The sequence below is a fragment of the Lates calcarifer genome, linkage group LG8 (assembly GCF_001640805.2).
Source record: "Lates calcarifer isolate ASB-BC8 linkage group LG8, TLL_Latcal_v3, whole genome shotgun sequence".
Classification (NCBI taxonomy): Eukaryota; Metazoa; Chordata; class Actinopteri; family Centropomidae; genus Lates; species Lates calcarifer.
This window is the reverse complement of record NC_066840.1, coordinates 14,829,133-14,846,719: the sequence shown is the minus strand read 5'-3', so window position 1 is coordinate 14,846,719 and position 17,587 is coordinate 14,829,133. Positions and strand designations below refer to the sequence as shown.

The 17,587-nt window shown below is 42.3% G+C and overlaps 2 protein-coding genes across 2 annotated transcripts; both read right to left on the bottom strand.

The window, feature by feature from the left end:
* Positions 1–2,148: 2,148 nt before the first annotated feature.
* tgfb5 (transforming growth factor, beta 5) lies at positions 2,149–14,071 on the bottom strand. Its single transcript, XM_018660345.2, has 7 exons — positions 9,613–14,071; positions 7,775–7,938; positions 7,081–7,213; positions 6,865–6,975; positions 5,045–5,225; positions 4,495–4,648; positions 2,149–2,657 (listed from the first exon to the last, which is right to left on the bottom strand). The coding sequence occupies exons 1-7, from the start codon at positions 9,971–9,973 to the stop codon at positions 2,499–2,501; spliced, it is 1,263 nt and encodes a 420-aa protein (XP_018515861.1). The 5' UTR covers positions 9,974–14,071; the 3' UTR covers positions 2,149–2,498.
* A 151-nt stretch (positions 14,072–14,222) lies between these two features.
* On the bottom strand, positions 14,223–17,457 carry trmt112 (tRNA methyltransferase activator subunit 11-2). The gene is made up of 4 exons (XM_018660347.2): positions 17,244–17,457; positions 16,043–16,144; positions 15,571–15,663; positions 14,223–14,652 (listed from the first exon to the last, which is right to left on the bottom strand). Exons 1-4 carry the CDS (start codon positions 17,316–17,318, stop codon positions 14,551–14,553), a joined length of 372 nt encoding a protein of 123 aa, XP_018515863.1. The 5' UTR covers positions 17,319–17,457; the 3' UTR covers positions 14,223–14,550.
* Positions 17,458–17,587: the final 130 nt, after the last annotated feature.

Genomic DNA, 17,587 nt, shown 5'->3' with positions numbered 1-17,587 from the left:
AATGGAATTTTGTTTGTTGTGTTTATGCCACTGAAAAATTCAACAACAATGTGTCTTTGCAAAAACAATGTTTATCCCTGGAATAACTAACTGTGAACACTTCCCATTGGAACTCCAGCAAAGAAATTGTCTGTATAAAAGATGCAGAATTTTTTTAAATGTCATTTTCGCTGCTCTGAGTGCCACAAGTCTCTGAATCACTGCCGAAATCTGTGATTTATTTCAGTGATTCAAACAGGTGTTGTGCACACTGATGGATGGTTCCCCTGCTGGAAAAACAACCGAGCCAATCACAACACTGTAGGCAGAATTAAGAATGGGAGGGCGCCGTCTTTATGAAGTGAGACCCAGATTTCCAGGCTCTTCCAGATTTAAGAACTTAATTTGTAACTAGACTAAAGGAACAGAGCTTCTCTCTCTACAGTCTGTCGTGTGGCTCCCTTCATGTGACCTGGTGGTTACTTAAAGGGGCAATGTGTAAAAACAGACCAACTGTCGATTTTTTACTCCAAACCAATAGGGGGCAGCATATTATCAGAAAGCTGGGCCAACTCTTTGGTCTCTCTATGTGTTCTGGGACTGGGCTCACTGGTACCAATTTAAGGATTACTGGAGGAGAAAGAGAAGGAGCAGTCTGTATTTCTGCTGCCGCCAGACCATGTGGAGTTTTGCAGACGAGAGAGTGGCGGCGACGTTAAGATGAATGCGTGGAGAGGATGTCTAGTGGCGTATATGACAAAAATTCCTAAGCTTGAGGAAAGAGTGAAGGAATATCGCAGAGAGAGGAGGGCTGCAACACAGGTTTAAAGGCAGACCGGGCATTACAGTGACTCACTATCGCCTCTTGAGGTACAAATTGGAATTACGAGATAGGCCGGGCCAGGGCTAGCTGGTTAGCATGCTAACTTCAGTAGATATTATTACAGGTTCTGTTGACACAATCTTTGACCAGATGTTGTTGTGTCAAGCTTGTATTGGTCACACTGGACTGCTTCCTGTTTGACTAAAACTTTACTGTCAACCAGGTTTTCAAAACACACAAACACACACACACACACACTCCTTAAAATATAAAATATCACACTCTCAGTAGGGTTACACACACAATCACAATAAATCCAGGCAATATTTTCTGTGCTATCACGCATGACCTCACCGGCCACACACACACACACACACACACACACACACACACACACACATACTGTACACGTACATACACAACACGCCCAGTAGCTCTCTGTCTCTCGTTTTTGGACACACACACACACACACACACACATACACACAAACCACTGGCATACCAGAGAGCCTATATTTAAAATGAGCCCTGGGGATGTTTTTTATTTTCAGCATTTAGACATTCTATCAAAAGTGGTCAATGTGGATACTTGGGTGAAGAGAGACAGACTCAGTGTGTGTGTGAGTGTGTACGCGTGTGCGTGAGTGAATCAGTGAGGCTGATGGTAAACATAGGTATGATAGAATATAATCATAGCATTGGAATAGCAATGAGTCAACAGGTTTTTACAATAAGATAATGAATGCACATTCAGAAAATGAGCACGAGAGTGTGATTACGGAATTTTTGAGTCAGACCCAAATAGTTACAAATTTGCTAAGGCTGCAAAATACCACCTTCCAAACTTGTAGCCGTTCCAAATACAGCCCTATCATCCCACGTCTCATTTTCAAAGCCTCTCTTTTCTCCCTCTCTCCTCCCACCACAAATCCCAGAACCTCGAGCAACAGAGAGAGAGAGAGAGAGACAGAGGAGATGAGGGGAGCATTTAAATCTAGCGTTCCGTGAGTGGTCGGGTCGGTGTCTGGAAATCTTTCACATCCTGTTTACGCCGGGCAGATTTCAGCCCGGGACCGCAGAGAGCTGGCAGGGCCTCTGCCTGGACACAGCTCCTCTCTCTCTCTTTTCTATCTGCTCCCTGCCTCCCTCGCCCTAAAGATCTCCGTCTGCAAACCTCTCCACGCCGCCTCCTTCCTATCAACACCTTCAAACCTAGAGCAAACAAGCGCATGTCTAGCTGCCCACGGCCTGCAGGAACACGACCGAGGTGGAATCAAAATCCTGATAAAAGGAATCCTTTTTATGCAGCAGGCAGACCAAATGTGGCCAAATCACACAACATGTCCTTTTTAGTTTCCAAGTACAGGTTTAATACAGCTATGTTGTCATATTTACAGAGTCCTATATCAGACGGAAAGTTCCTAGAATGAAGAAAAACGATCTGAAAGGTTTTCATGCCTGTAAAGAATGGGAGCAAAATCCTGATATTTGAGCCAGGTAGCGTAAAAAAATAACATCTCAAAAGTCTGCTAAAGGTGATCAAACAGCAAAGATTAATGAACAAAGGATCCATCTGTCCTCTCGACTTTATTTTCCCCCTGAGCGAAGCAGTTTGTAGTTTTAGTCTCGTAATCATTCTCCTCTCCTCAGCCCACTGCCCCCGCCCCCCTCACCTCTTCCTCTGAACTCGCTTCCCTCAGCGGCACTTGCAGGATTTGACGACCATGTTGGAGAGTTGCTCAACGCGTGGTGTGCGGCCTATGAAGTACATGATGGTGAGGGGCTCCAGGTCCTGAGGAACGCAGCAGGGCGAGGCGGAGGCCTCAGGGTTCAGCTTGTTGTACAGGGGCAGGATCTGACCAGGGAAAAGAAATAAAGGAACATTAAAAACATATTCTGAGTTTTTTTTACTATGAATAATGAATACAGAGTCAAAGGTTTCAGTTACTCCACAGAGCAAGTTTTCTGTATTTGTCTTTGTGCTAAGCTAAGTTAAGCTAAGCTAAGCTAAGCTAAGCAGCTGCTGGTGATTCAGCTTCATATGAAGGAGGCTGATCTTGTAATCAAACTCTCAGTAAGACAGTAAATAAGCCTGTTCCCTATAATGTCTGACTCTTTGATCAAACCACAAAGACACAGACACATTTCTTTTAATTGCTGTGAATTTAGCCATAAATATTTAATGTTGTACAGAAATACCAAAAGCTTTTCAGGGGCGTTTAGAGGAAAGTGGGTGAATCCATTACTGTCAAATCAGGTTTAACCATTAGCACTACATCCTATAACCCCCGTCTGTCCTTGTGTTTCTCTCGTTCTCTCTCACGTACTTTAACACGTTCGCCTCTGCCACAGTGGTATTTTCGACAGCTGCAAACTGTCTCATCACAGCAAACTGAAGTGTGGAATAAATGTGAAAATCCTGCATACTTAATGTTATAAAGAGGAAAAAGTAAAGGCAGAGGCATCTGTAAGAGTCTGTGTGACTACAGGCCGATGAGATAAGGCTGTGTTGTGTAATCCTATACGATCTGTAACAGGCCTCCACGAGGTGACAGCCCATTTATGACGCTGGGGTTAACCAGTCCCAGCGAACCATGGTGTTTCACTGCAACAAACACATTAAGCTCATTTAAGGGCAAACGTCACCCGTGTTCAAAGTTTCTGTACATTGTAGTCTGGCTCAAAGTGGATTACAGTTTGGTTCAAACCGCAGCATTTTACTACAGAGACTGAGGAGTTAGATTTTTCTTGACATTTCAGAAGTTGTTTTTGTTTGGACCGGAGCAACTGTTTGTAACTGATCAGACACAGATGATTTCTGTTTATATAATCCGGCTGTGTCTCATGAGACATGTCACTGTTTCCATTCAAATTATTAAGCACACACAAAAAAAAAAGGAATCACGAATCTCAAGATCAGGAGAAAATATAATTTGGAAAAAAAGAGCACATGTGTCTTTGCTTGACCTTACTAGAGAGGGTAGACTAATTTATTCGTCTCAGTGGTTAAAACAGATATTTTTGTGGTGGCGTGTTTCACAGCGGCCAGCCAGACACAAACGAACTGCTGCTTTTTGACAAAAACCAAACATATGAAGGTATTTGTGCCTGAACCCAACCATACAGTAAAAGGCTGGATATTGTCTGAAAGTGTATAATTCTAGTGCTGATAAGAGTTTGAAACAACTGCACGTTATTCTTCACTTTAAAGGAAGAGTTCAACATTTTGGGAAACGTCCTTACTCATACCAACACCTCTAAGCTCACTAATTAACACTTTGTGCCTTGTTTGTTTAATCCAAACAGAGCGCTAAAGACAGGGAGTCAAACGCGAGAACAACATGTTCATGTGAGTTTTAGAGATGCTGGACAGCTCATTCTTTTTTATCTTTCAACAGAGTAAGACTAACTGTTTCCACCTACTCCCAGTCTTTATGCTAAGCTACGCTAATCGTCTCCTGGCTCTAAATTTGTGTGGTATCACTCTTCTTATTTAAACTCTCGGCAAGAAACCAAATAAGTGTTTCTCCAAAATGTCAAACTATTTCCATTTTTCCCTCTACAAAACCCCACTTTGCCTTAATGTATTTGAAAGCGTCTAAAATGTGGTTTCCATCAGGAACTTTCTGATGAAAAAATAAACATGAACATGTTTCAATACTGGGTACTACAGTCACGTTTCAGTCTCTCACCATGTTGTAGTGGTTGTTGGCACTCCAGAGGTAAGGGCAGTTTCCAGCACAGAAGTTAGCTTTGTAACCTTTGGGCTCATGGATCCACTTCCAGTTGAGGTCACGCCTGAAGTCGATGTAGAGCGAGCGCAGGCAGCAGCCCTGGTCCGAGCCGCTGAGACACACACAGAGACACACACCATACACATTTAAACTCTTAAAGGTCTGAGGCAAGGGCCCAAAGTTGGGTCATGGGAAAATGACCACGGGTCACCATTGAAGAACGAGCCATCACAAGGTAATGACCGTGCAAGGCTGCCAGAGTTTTCCCGTGCAGCGTGAGGTAGTCTAAATAAAACACTGCATGCCTGTTGGCCTGCAGTCTAAACACAGGGTCAATATTGTTAGTTTTGCCACACAATAGTCTGCAAAGTGAGTTTTTAGGTCTGCAGGGCAAAAAAAACTGAAATCTGCTGCCCACCACAACTAGATTTCAGAATTATAAAACTACAAATCCTGGAACAGCGTCAGTCACACACAACCACACACATGTGGCTGGTCGGCCTCCTACCGGGAGCAGGTTGTGGTGTCTGTGGCTGCCGCCCTCTTCTTGCGGTTCTTCTTGGCCGGGTTGTCGACTCTGTCACTGGGCAGCAGGGTGAGGATGAGGTGCGGCGTCTTGGTGCTGAAATCCGCCTGGCCTTTAACCTGACCGGGCTTTCTTATCTGACGAAGCTGCTCGTCATCCACACCTATGGAGAGTACATTTACTCGAGTACTGTGCTTAGGTACAGTTTTGAGGTACTTGTACTTTACTTTTTTCTCCACTACAGTTGTTAGATAAAGTTAACGACTAGTTCTATTGCAGATTAATAACACAAATATAAAGTATGATACATTATTTTTGGTTAAGATAAGACTTTATTGATGCTTTACTGATCTAAAGTAATTAGGTATCTAATTACCATAGATACTCCCCAGCAGTATCCAAAGTAATTAAAATGAGTTCAAACATTAAAGTTGATATAGTCAGTAATTATAAATCAATAACACTATATACTGTATATTATTCTAACATAGACCATTCTGCATAAAGAGGACCATTACATTACCATCATACTGTTATAGAAGCAGGACACTTTTACCGTAATACTTTTGTACTTTTGCTTGAGCAAAATTTTGAATGCAGAACTACCCAAGGGGTCACAGGATAAACCTGAGGGGGTCCCACACCAACGAACAAGAAAGGAAAAAAGAAATTGTGTTTATTTTTTCAGACTTCTCTCTAATCTTTGTTTTACTGTGAAATAATGGATAGTATTCCCTCTTCAGAATAGTACAAACTATTCAAATCTGAGACGGGAACATCAACTTGTGGAGCTGATATATGCAGCCTATGACAATAAAGCTGTGGTTTTTACACTTCAAAGTGGCAGAGGGACTAATCTTGAAGTTCTACATGTTACAGTACGTAGATATAAAACAGATACAGTTGTTTCCATGGCCAGGAATGATGTCCTGAGTGTTTGAATCTGATTTCATGGTTTCTGAGCTACAAGAGTACAAGAGCTCAAAACAAGCCCCTGCTTGTCTCTCAGCAGTATCAAAAGTTGATGTTTTTTCCAAGTGTGGAGAAAAAAAAACCTGACTTGGCTCAGCTGAGTGTAAATCCTGAGGAAAGTGCCATAATTTTGTGCCTAAATGAAGAAACACAGACAGTCTGGTATTCAGTAGTATCACAGTATGTGGAGGAACAGTTTCTCCATTATCCCTGTATCACAGTCTGCAAGTGATTCATGAATCATTTTGGAGGCGCCTTACAGAAGAGTCTCCACTTTCTATCTTAAGATTTCGTGACCTGCAGGGTTATTGCTGTGCCGATAAATCGTCCACAAGTGCTTTTAATGCCCTTACAAAGCCATTTACAGCCGACAGTTCTCATCTATACGGCGACACGATGAAACTGTTCAACTGTGGTTTGACTTCACTTGAATAGTTCATCAAATCTTTGACATATCACCAGCCGTGTTTATTGATTTATTTAATTTCCCATGCTGACCAGATATCCACAAACAGCCAACATCTACAGAAAGTTACTGCAGCAGCTCAGGAAATTCTAAAATCATAATAATTGGGCAGAATCTCATATCTCAGTGTTTCCCTGAACGTCTTCATCTATGACATGAAACAGCTTCACGAGAACAGGAGGTTAAACTCAGTTAAATCACTCCCCTCAGCCTGGAGGTGTGAAATCTTCCCTCAAATTTTTAGTTTAAGCTGTAGTGTTACTGGTAATAAATCTAAACCTAAGACAGCTGCTCTAATCATCCACTATGTACAGTATGAGAACCAAGACTCAGTGCAAAAAAAACAAAAAGAACTGTGACAAACCTGCAAACAGGGCCTCCAGCTCCTCGCTCTTGTTGGGAACGATGTTGTTGGTGGACGGGACGAAGGTGCAGCAGGGACAGTGGACGCCCAGCTTCAGGCCGAGATTATTCTCTGAGGTAGGAAGAAGAAGAAGGACGCATGTGAAGGTGAACTATACAAACACCGCTGTATGGATCATTGTGGGGACGTGTGGGGGTGTCTGGTGAGGAGACTGACCTGGATCAGACACCCAGTCCTTGATGGTTTCTGTGACATCCACTGAGATCCAGGATCCCTTCGCCTTGGGCTGAACGGTGCGGGAGTCGATGTAACGTTGAGTGGAGGTGCTCTCTTCATCTGGCTTCAGCAGCTGACACAAGAAAAAACACACAGACGTACAGATACACTGTTTGACACACACAACATATTGTAATGTTCTTCTCTCTCTGTCAGTAAATATCTTAATTTCCACTAACGCAGCACAGACTGCGTCATTTTTAAGAAAACAATGTTATCTAACTCTCCTGGGGCGAACATTTTTCTGTAAGACATGTAAAATGTCTCCCTGGAGCCAACAAATACATTAAATTAAATTAAATGGTGTTCCTGATCACATCTTACACACATGAGAATTATTTTTCACAGAGAAGAAACAAGCAAGAAAGATTTTTCTGCTGTTTTTGATGAGCAACAACTTCTGACTCCACCACTGTGATAATACAAAGAGGACAAATGGAGCCTGAAGTGATTTAAAAGAAGCATGGACTTGGTGTCTGTTCCATAACTGTGGAAAAAATGTGGTTTACTTGGATTTAAGAGCTTCAAAAAGACATAGCAGCTGAGCTGTCTCTCACTGATGTTGCTGATTACATGCTAGTTTGGTGTTTCACGGTTGAGTTCTCGCTTTCAGTCTCATCATACTGTCGTCTACCTGATAGATCTCCACTCTCTGCTCTGAGGCCCGGGCCTGCGGGTTGGGAGCCCTGAAGATCCTGAACTCGGCCTTGACCAGGGTGCTGTTGGTCAGGTCGACTCCGCTGACGTCGAAATGGACGACTCTGTAGTGGGGGTTGGGTGCTGCTGGCTGCACCGCGTCTGAATGGAAAATAAAAAACACAGAGCGTAAAGGATGACTAATGCTCCGACAACATCTCATGCCTTCTTCTTAGACAATGTTGTATTTATACTATTGGTTAAAACAGAGCTGTGGGACTGATGCATTGTCTCGGACATAATTACTGCTGATGAGTGTCTCGGAACTAAATGCTAGGTTTGGGCATGGTGAGTAAATGTGTCTGCTCTTATGTTTAATATATGGGCAGTTGTTGTATTCATTGGTTTTACTGGAGGAAACATCACCTACCACATACACAGTTATGTATTTATTGCATGTAACATGGATCTTGCACCATTACGCTTAAACTCTCTCAGATCTGGCCATCAACACCAAGTGCTGTCACTATAAAGCTGCTCAGAGAATCGTACATCTACAGTAGCTGTTGAGGGAGTGGAGCAGGTTAACTCTTAATAACATGAGGGCTCCATCCCTCCCTAATTTTCCCCAAACACCACTGCTTCAGTTTTATGGGCAGTGATACTGCAGCTCCCAGCAGTACTCCTCAGTGACAGGCAGTATTTCTGTTGATGTACTGTCTGTGAAAATATCATAATTAAGTTAATTCTAAAGTACTGCTACTTTGGTTTAGTTTATTTTCTGAAACTTTTCTCCATTTCAGAGGGAAGTATTGTACCTTTTACTCCATCTGGATCTGACAGCTTCAGATATTAGCTACCTCGCAGATTTAACACTTCAAGTTCCCCTATTTAGCATCATAAGCAGTGTATAAACACCTTATAACACACAGAGATATAAGCGTTTATTCATGTAACTGTCTACAGCTACAACTCCTCCTGTAGACACTAATAACTGGGGACTTGTGAACAAACATAAGAAATGACAATATAGTAAAACCATGTAATCATATATAATAAATAATGCCTGTATAGCTGCTTATAATTACATTCTCTTGTGTTCTGAGCCATTTATTTAAAGTTTATACTCTGCTTTTCAATGCTAAATTGGGTGACTTAAAGTGTTACCAAATGCATCAACCATATAAAATAAAGAACAGTTAGAATCACCTGCACCAGGTGTAACATTAAATTGATGTTCATGCATCAGCACATCAGCAATTTAGTCTGATATTTAACCAGTTCTGTTTTGATGCTGATACTCCTGTAAAAAAATACTTCAGTAAGATGTTGAAAACAGGTCTTTTACTTGTAAAAGAGTACTGTTAAATGTACTTTTACTTAGGTACAATCTTCCACCTCTGAACACTGAACACAGTATGAGAGGTCATACTCTATGACCACAGTTAGGTCAGCTCATGTTGTTCTTGACGTGGTCCATTAAAGTAAAAAGTAATTAAACATAAATCTATGGAAATATCCTGCTGCTGTGTGTCAGTGGTTCCCAACCTGGGGCTCGGGACACCAGTGGGGTTGCAGGATGTATCTGAGAGGTCACAAGATTTGTTGCACAAAATTTTGAAGAATCCTTTTAAAACTCTTTGAAATAAAATTATTGAAGAAGGAAAATCGTTACTCACGAAGTTTCATTTTAAAGGGTCAGAAGCCAAAAGGTTGGGAACCATAATCCTATGTAATCTGGATCATCTTTAGCCTAAATTCCTTTCGGGCCCCGAGGGGCCCCCGGACCACATATTGAGATCCCCTGCCATAGGCCTACCTCATACATGGACTCACTTGTGTCGGTGCGGGGGGGCAGCATGTCAATCCTCTGCACCTCTTTGGCGTAATAATCCTCCTCGCTGCTCTCGCGCTCGCAGGCGGACTCGGCCAGACGCGCGCGCTCCTTCAGCAGCTCCCGCGTGCTGTTGTACAGCAGGATGACCTCCGGGGGCACGGAGCCAGGCGGCGTGGCCTCGTCGTCCTCGTCCGGCGGGCTGCGGATGCGGAGCTTGCTGAGGATCTGCCCGCGGACCGCCTCGATGCGCCGGGACTTCTGCGCGTCCAGGTTGATGGACTGGCACGTGTTGAGCCCCTCCACCAGCAACACACCGGAGAACCGGAGCAGCAGCAGCAGCGCGAGGCGGGGGAGCCACATCGTCCGGACGGGAGGGAGGGACGGAGGGAAATCCAGCTGAAACAACGACGGTCACTGTGGTGGACCGTAACTAAAGCCGAGTCTCAAAACCAAGCACTGAGAAATGTGCGCGTGAAGTGAATTAAACTTTAAACCTGAGAGTTAAACCGATGACTCCAAAGCCCACAAAAATCCAATATCCAGCTCTAACAGGGTATTTTGGTCAAAACCACTTCAAGTGGAAAAGGAAAACCACATCTGCTGACTTCACATTTATTCTGCTAAGGTAATTTTCTAACATTGTTCATGAGTGCGCGCGCCTATTTTAACACCAGACACATAAAGACGCATTGTCATCTATTCTTTAGACTCTACATTCAAGTTAATTAATATAAATGGAACTAAATTAATGAAATCAGTACTTGGAAAACTGCCTCTAAATCGCCAAGTGATATGACACATCGACCAAACTCCGCTGTAAAAGCCTCAAATTTAGTGATTGGAAATTTGGCCAACGCTTCAGTTCCAGTCTGGTGCGCTCTAAAGCTCCGGTGTTGTTCCGTGCCGGTGCGTGAGCTCTTTCCGCGTGTATATGGTGAAGATATTTAACTACTGTCTGTCCGATAAGTTAAAGCGGTTTTTTTTTTATCCGTCTCCGTCGTCCATCCTCGGATAATTCAACAGCTTTCAGGAGAAAAGAGTCATCGCAGGAGCTCAGCCCATGTCGCAAAATCCTCCAAACAAAAAACCTGAGCTGCTCACTTCATCTGAAGCAGCAGGGTTCCTGTGCTTTTACCTCCGAAAGACCCATCTGTGGAGCAAAAAACTGGCCCATACCCGCTTCCAGAAAATCTAGTTACAGCCTTTTTTTAGAGAAATAACCCAATGAAATCCTCCCATTCCCTGTTATAGGTAAACAGAAAGCAGCCTGCGCCAAAACGTAGGAAAAAAATGTTGATTTATGTTGGAAAAACCATGGTGGGCCTGTTAATCCCCCTCATATAAATATCAAAACACGGAAAAAGTCAGACGACATAAAAAGACGTGACGCAGAAAAATATATGAAAGAAGTCCTTGTGCTGTGAATTCAAAAAATAAACGAGGAAACTTTACAGTAAATTACAGATCCCGGGTTTAAATGAGCTCCAGCCTGATGAGTGCTGGGCTGAAAGCTCTGCTGAAAACACTGAGACCTGCTGCATGATGCGACTCCATTATTCTGCAGATCCTGTGAGAGAAATGCACAGAGCCCCAGACAGTAGGCTGTAGTCTGGGAGGGAAGGAGGGAGGGACTGGATGTAGAGAGAGAGGTGGTGGTGATGGTGGTGGGGCGGGTGGCCACCAAAGTGAAGGGAGTGTGTGATTATGTAGGCAAGAGCCATCTTCCTCTCACTAGAGGAGGCACACACACACACACACACACACACACACACACACACACACACACACACACACACATTTTGCAATTTCTTCTCTCCACAAAAATGCCTGCACCACCCTTTCTCCACAGGTAAACATCTCCTGAGGGCAAACCAGGCTTAAAGAATTAGTTCTGCGTTTTAAGAAATAAGCTCATTCACTTTATTACAGACAATTAGATGAGACTGATAACTTTCCACTCTCATGTCTGAACAGTAAATATGAAGCTCCACCAACGAAGTCATGTTTTCACGTGTGTCTGTTTATGTGTGGGCAGGATTACGCAAAAAACCCCAAAAAACCTTAACCAATTTGCACCAAACTTGGTGGAGGGATGGGGCACAGGCAGCTGAAGAACTCATTATCTTTTAGGGCAGATCTGGAACATTTACTAGATAAATCTGAATTTTAATCTCAGAAGTCTGGTATGTTCCCTGGTACTGTCCTTAGGGGAGGTCTGTGTTCTCCAAGTCCTCTTCTAGTTTTGTATTAGTGTTTGTTGCTTTAACATTTACCAGTCTGAAGTCTCTGATCAAGTCCAACTGACACCACAGTTGGCCATCTCCATCCACAGAGACAGATACTGAAACTATATTCCATTGACTTAATGCTAAACTAGAGGGAACCATCATGAAACCAAAAAATAAATAAATGTCTCTCTTTTGGTGTCTGATCACAGGACAGTTACAGAGTAGACAGGTACTATACGCTGTAGCAGAGAACAAAACATGGAGTTTAATTTTAGTTAGGCTTTAAAGTGGGTTAAAGTGCAAAGCTCACATTCCTAACAATATTTGTAATGTTGCATGTTTTTGTTCCATTTCCAGGCACAGCAGGACCACACTTTCTGTTGCTGTGTCAGACACCTGTGAGCTTCATTCTGCTTCTGTTCACCTCTTTCTAAGTTCCTCATAATTGAAATGTAACATCTGAATATTGTCAGGTACAAACTAGGATCCACGCATCATGCTGCTTTCACGACATATAGGAGTTATCCTAATTATGATTTTCAGCATTCATGTCAACTTCAAGTATATATACTTTATATATAATAATAATTAAACTCGCACTTAATAGATATGGATTCATGATGCGTTCATGTCATACGTGTTTAAATCATAATTACAAGTAGCTAAGGGTTTCAGTTTCTAGCACTATATTATCTCCTGGTTGGTGAAAACGTGTGAACAAAATGGTGGATGAATGGCAGTGAACGCACCATCGCTGGCAGTTACTTCAAAGCAAAAATAAATCTTAACACCAATCATGTTAATTCTGTGGTTTCACTTGGTAACATCAAGGTTAGCACTAACGTTGGGGCTAACAACCTTTGAATAACAAATATAACAAATATAAATATAAATAAAGGATGTGGTTCCTGCTCGTCTCACTCTGCCAAATATGTGAATACAACATTATAGTGTCAACGCACAACACAACTGCTTCTATGATCACAACAAACAGAACCGAGTTAATGTGACAACAGCGCCTTCTGTGGTCATAGGATACAGCGTAATACTGGACAATATTAATGGTAGCCTGCAAGACTACGAGACGCCCACTCAACAGATACCAACGATCAGTTTTAATGCGAATTTCAAAAGTGTTACCCAATCACCATTTAGTAGGCATTATCTGCTTAGAGTTAGGATTAGACTTGGATTTAAAAGAGTAACGTCTCCTGCTACAAGTTACGCCCCTGCACACTCAAACCCTGTCTCAGAGTCTGTGGAGAGATCTCTCTTGACAATTTCTTGGCTAGGACTCGTTAGAAGTTACTGAAACTGAGACTGAGACTGAGACTGTCACCTAGCTGCCTGGTTTTCGTATGACAGGTGGATTTTGTTATTTTAGCCAGGCTAGTTCCAGTCTTTCTTATAGGTTAATTGCTCAGACAGATGAGAGTGGTATTGATCTCTGCCAGAGGGCCAAGAGGCATCTTTCCCAAAATGTCAAACAAAATGTCAATGATTTCAAAATGCAGCTTTAGTCAGGATCTGATTTCCAGCTTCGACTTATTCATGCTGACAGTTAAAGGCTTATCCTAATTTTATTAAATCACTCCACAGACAGCCCATCCCTTTTTATCTTTATCTTTTCAAAGCTTTCAATCTAGCTCCTTTCTTTCCTCTCTGTTCCTCTTCAGTCTCATTGTTAATTACAGTTCAGGACTTGGAGAGGACTGTTAATCTGTCAGGGGTGGCTTTTATTGCTGCTCTGCTGCCATCCCATTATACCGTTATTATAGTTGCGGGTGCAGGCCTGTAATTGCTGTAAGTAGAAGGGAAAGGTAGGAGAGACTCAGGCTGCCTCGAGGCTTCTGGTCAGGGCAACCCCCCCACTTCATCGTCTGTCCTGGCAAAGTTTCTAAAAATGATAACACTGCCTACGAACAAACAGGCTCCTGTTCCAACTTGTCTGCTGCTGCTGCTGCTCAGACAGAAACGAGTGGAAAGACACTTAATTTCAGCAATCTTCTTAAAAAGAGATGCACCGTGGGGCATCTTGGATCACAGGAGCCCGCCCAGGTGGGGTGTCGTGTGTGTGTGTATGTGTGTGCGTGTGTGTGTTGCGTGTGTATGTGTGTGTGCTGTAATGTGCGGCTTAAAAAAAAAAAAAAAGAAAGAAAGACTTCCTCAAAAACAACTTCTAGTCTGCCTGCTTTTTCTGCCTCTTTTCCTCAAAGCCAAATATAGACAAGCCACTGCCACGTCATCTGGCCCTCAGCACTTTCTTCAACCCTGAGAGACTGCGAGATGGGGTTCAGAGCTTCAGCGCACACAAGTGGGGTTATATTTTAGCATGTCTGTAATATAACTGAGTCCATATTTTCCACAAAAACCTAAAACAATTTTGGCTGTCATGGAAAATGGGACAGTTTTATTGAAAAAGAAAAAAGAAAGAGCCTGAACAGTTACAAAAATAAATACAGATAAAACCACAGGGGGTTACTCTCGGGGAACATTTCCATCCGTTACTCCTCAAATCTTTTCCCTCCACTGGCAGGATCAGCCACTAAAAATGTCATAACTACAATCAACCAAACAGTGTGGCCTATTTTCTCATGGCACCAACTCAAACCAGAGTCAAGCCTCTTTCGTCTCTCTCTGAATACCCACAGGCCCATCTGAGTGACAGTTTGGTGTGAGGTTGTGTAACGAGAGCCGTCGTGCTGGTGTTTACACCTCGTCTTCGTTCAGCAGCATGTTGGGGATTCCTCTGGAGATCGGGAACTCTCGTCCTGACTCGGGACACTGCAGACAGCCCTCAATCACCTCCACCTGTAACACACACAACCAAAAACAGAGAGAAGGTATGAGACCACCACTAGATGTCACTGTAGAGCAAAATACACTACATGGAAAACACTGGTGCCCTTCTTGTGGTCTTAGGGCTGGTTCGTTTGGTTTCATTTAGACACATTGGTTCCAGCTAAGGGAAATCTTAAAGGATCGGTGTGTAACACAGAGCTGTACTGTATATCATCGTTGACAATAACACTGGTTCCAACTTTAATGCAAAAAATAATTTCATATCACAATGTCAACGATAGCAGCGTGATGATGTGTTGGCACATTTGCATACAGTAGCGTGTAATCTAGTCTTCTCTCACCACCACAATAACATGAAACCAGAGCGGTGCACTGAGCTCTGACGAGGAGTTGTTCCCTAACAGGGGAGCTAGTGCTGTTGAGGGACAGTAGTTTGGCTTTAAGAGGTCACCAAATCACTGCTCAGTATTTTTTATTTTTTTCATTTTGTCTTGAATATTGTTAGTGCACATTATCCTTCATATTATTTTAAGGCTATATCGTCCACCCCTACTTATAGCTAAATATATAGTAGTAGTCCGGTCTGATGGAGATTTCCAACCTGACAGATTGCACTACCCCGCACATAACTAGATTTATAGAAGTAGTAATCCATTCTGATGCAAATTATTTTTGATAATGGTTTAGTAATTTATGAACAAAAAAGCCAAACTCTGATTTTCTCTGTTTTATATCACTGAAAACAAAAGAACTTTGGGTTTTGAACTGTTGGTCATACAAAATAAGACGTGATGACATCAACAAAGCTACAGGTGGTTTTACCATTTTTAGACATTTTAAAGTGATTAATCAATTAATTGAGAAAAGAAAAGGCAGAGTAATACATGGTAATTCACACTGTACTGACAAGAATGGCCGAGCTTTTACCTCCAACAGCACTCTGTGCACTTTCTTCAGGAACTCTTCATTTTTCTCGTAGTCTGGCACCAGCTCACCTGGCAGGTCTTGCCGATGACCCAGCTAAAGAGAAAACACACAGTAGCGAGAATTCAAACTACAAGCCTCTCAAACCAGGACAGGGAAATTAAGAGTGAATCTCTGTAATGGGAAAAAAATGGCACAAAGTGATGTGAAACTCAGCATCATCATCATCACTCAGCATCTCTGTGATGAGTAGTGGATGCTTGCACTGGGCTTTTTTGTTTAGCTTGGCTTTTGTCTACTGACTGTGCTTTATTCTTACGGCTTCAACATGAAGCCCGTGAGGCCGCGGGTAAATGTTCTGTGAATGTTTCCTCTATGTTCAAACACTCCAAGGAAAGTGAAGTGAACACAAAGTCTGGTCCTGTGAAGGTTTATAATGAGAGTTGGACACAGTCTCTGGTGCAGTCAGACTCACCTGCTCTGCAGCCTGGACCAGACAGCTCCACTCCACTTTGGGAATCATCCGGCTGACAAACTGAGGGTTGAACTCCACCTCATTCACCTTCACCTCAGTTGCCTGCTCAAGAAAGAAAAAACAGACAACTTAATGGTGGTAGTGGGGTAAAAAAAATAAAAAAAGTCCACATCAAATGCAACATAAGAACGGGGACTGGAGATAACTGGGAAAGATATATAGGGGAGTTGGAATCTGATATTTTGTGATATTTATGTTGAACCTCATATCAGTACAGGTTGTCAGAGATGTATGTTGGAGGAGTGTGGTTAAAGAAGTTTTTTTAATATCCTGGTCTTGTCCTTTACTGCTGCCCTTTTGGCAAAAGACCACTAAACATATAATTAGAGATATTTGGTGCAAAGGTTGATATCTTCTGTCAAGTTTTACCAGGGCAAAAAAAAAGTTGTGGGACAGAATAAGAAACTCTAACACTATGGCTGCTGGCAAAAACTATTACACAGACACAGCTGGAGGAAAACGCTCGACCAAGAGGACTGGTTTACAATTTACAATAAAATTACTTGTATAAAATATCTGATCTTTACATTCAGAAGAGGAGAGAAGAATGATAAAATACTGCAGTGTGTCTATAAGTTGTAACCTTATGCATGCACTCAGTGTATCTTTAAAGTACTTCAATGTTTCCGATAATGTCAAGTTTTTGTTGACACTGACCTAGAGATTTTTTTTTTATTAATTATTGTGTTTTAGCATTAAGGTCATAGTTAGCGATGGATGGATGCATTATCTTCAGAGGTGTTTCTAATATTCTGGTCCCCTCGTTTGCAAATACAAAGAGAAACCTCTCAATATAATGTGGTCCAGTACAACACCACCTTTAAATGTGAACTCAATAACATGCATTTTGGAATTACACATTTCTGACAATTTCAACAAAAACTGAACATTATAACTTTCATAATGGTGGAGCTGTTGGACTGTAACAGACTGAGCAGGTGTGAGTAATAAAGCGATCACTGCGTGTTAGATCCTGTTCCTGTTATTATCAACACAACCTCTGTCTGTCAATAAAAATGTTACATTCACTTAAAATAGCTACACCTGTCCTTTCATTTCAGTGTTACACAAAACATCCAGCACTAAAAACACGAGTTGTTGTTGTGTTAGCAGTGTCGTTAGCCAGGTGCGTGTAGTTTACCTTGATGAGCAGCGGGTATCCTTTAGTGACTCCCTTCACGTGAGACGTCAACATGTTGTGTGTGAGCAGCTTCATGTTTACACACCGATACTGAAAACCTACAAATAAATGTACGGAGACAGTCACGGTTTGTCCTTATCTGTGTTAAATCACGCTGGAGCGTTTACATGTGGACCGGAAGTAATGCCGTTGCGTCGCTAAAAAGTTCCCCGAAGCGTTGGCGTCATCATGCTGGTTCCTAGGTTACAGCCGTTAAGTTTTAAATATCGACATGTCTGTTTAATGTGATCTGACTCTATTATAATTAAATTAGTGAGACTGTGATATATTCTAACAGCGTTTTC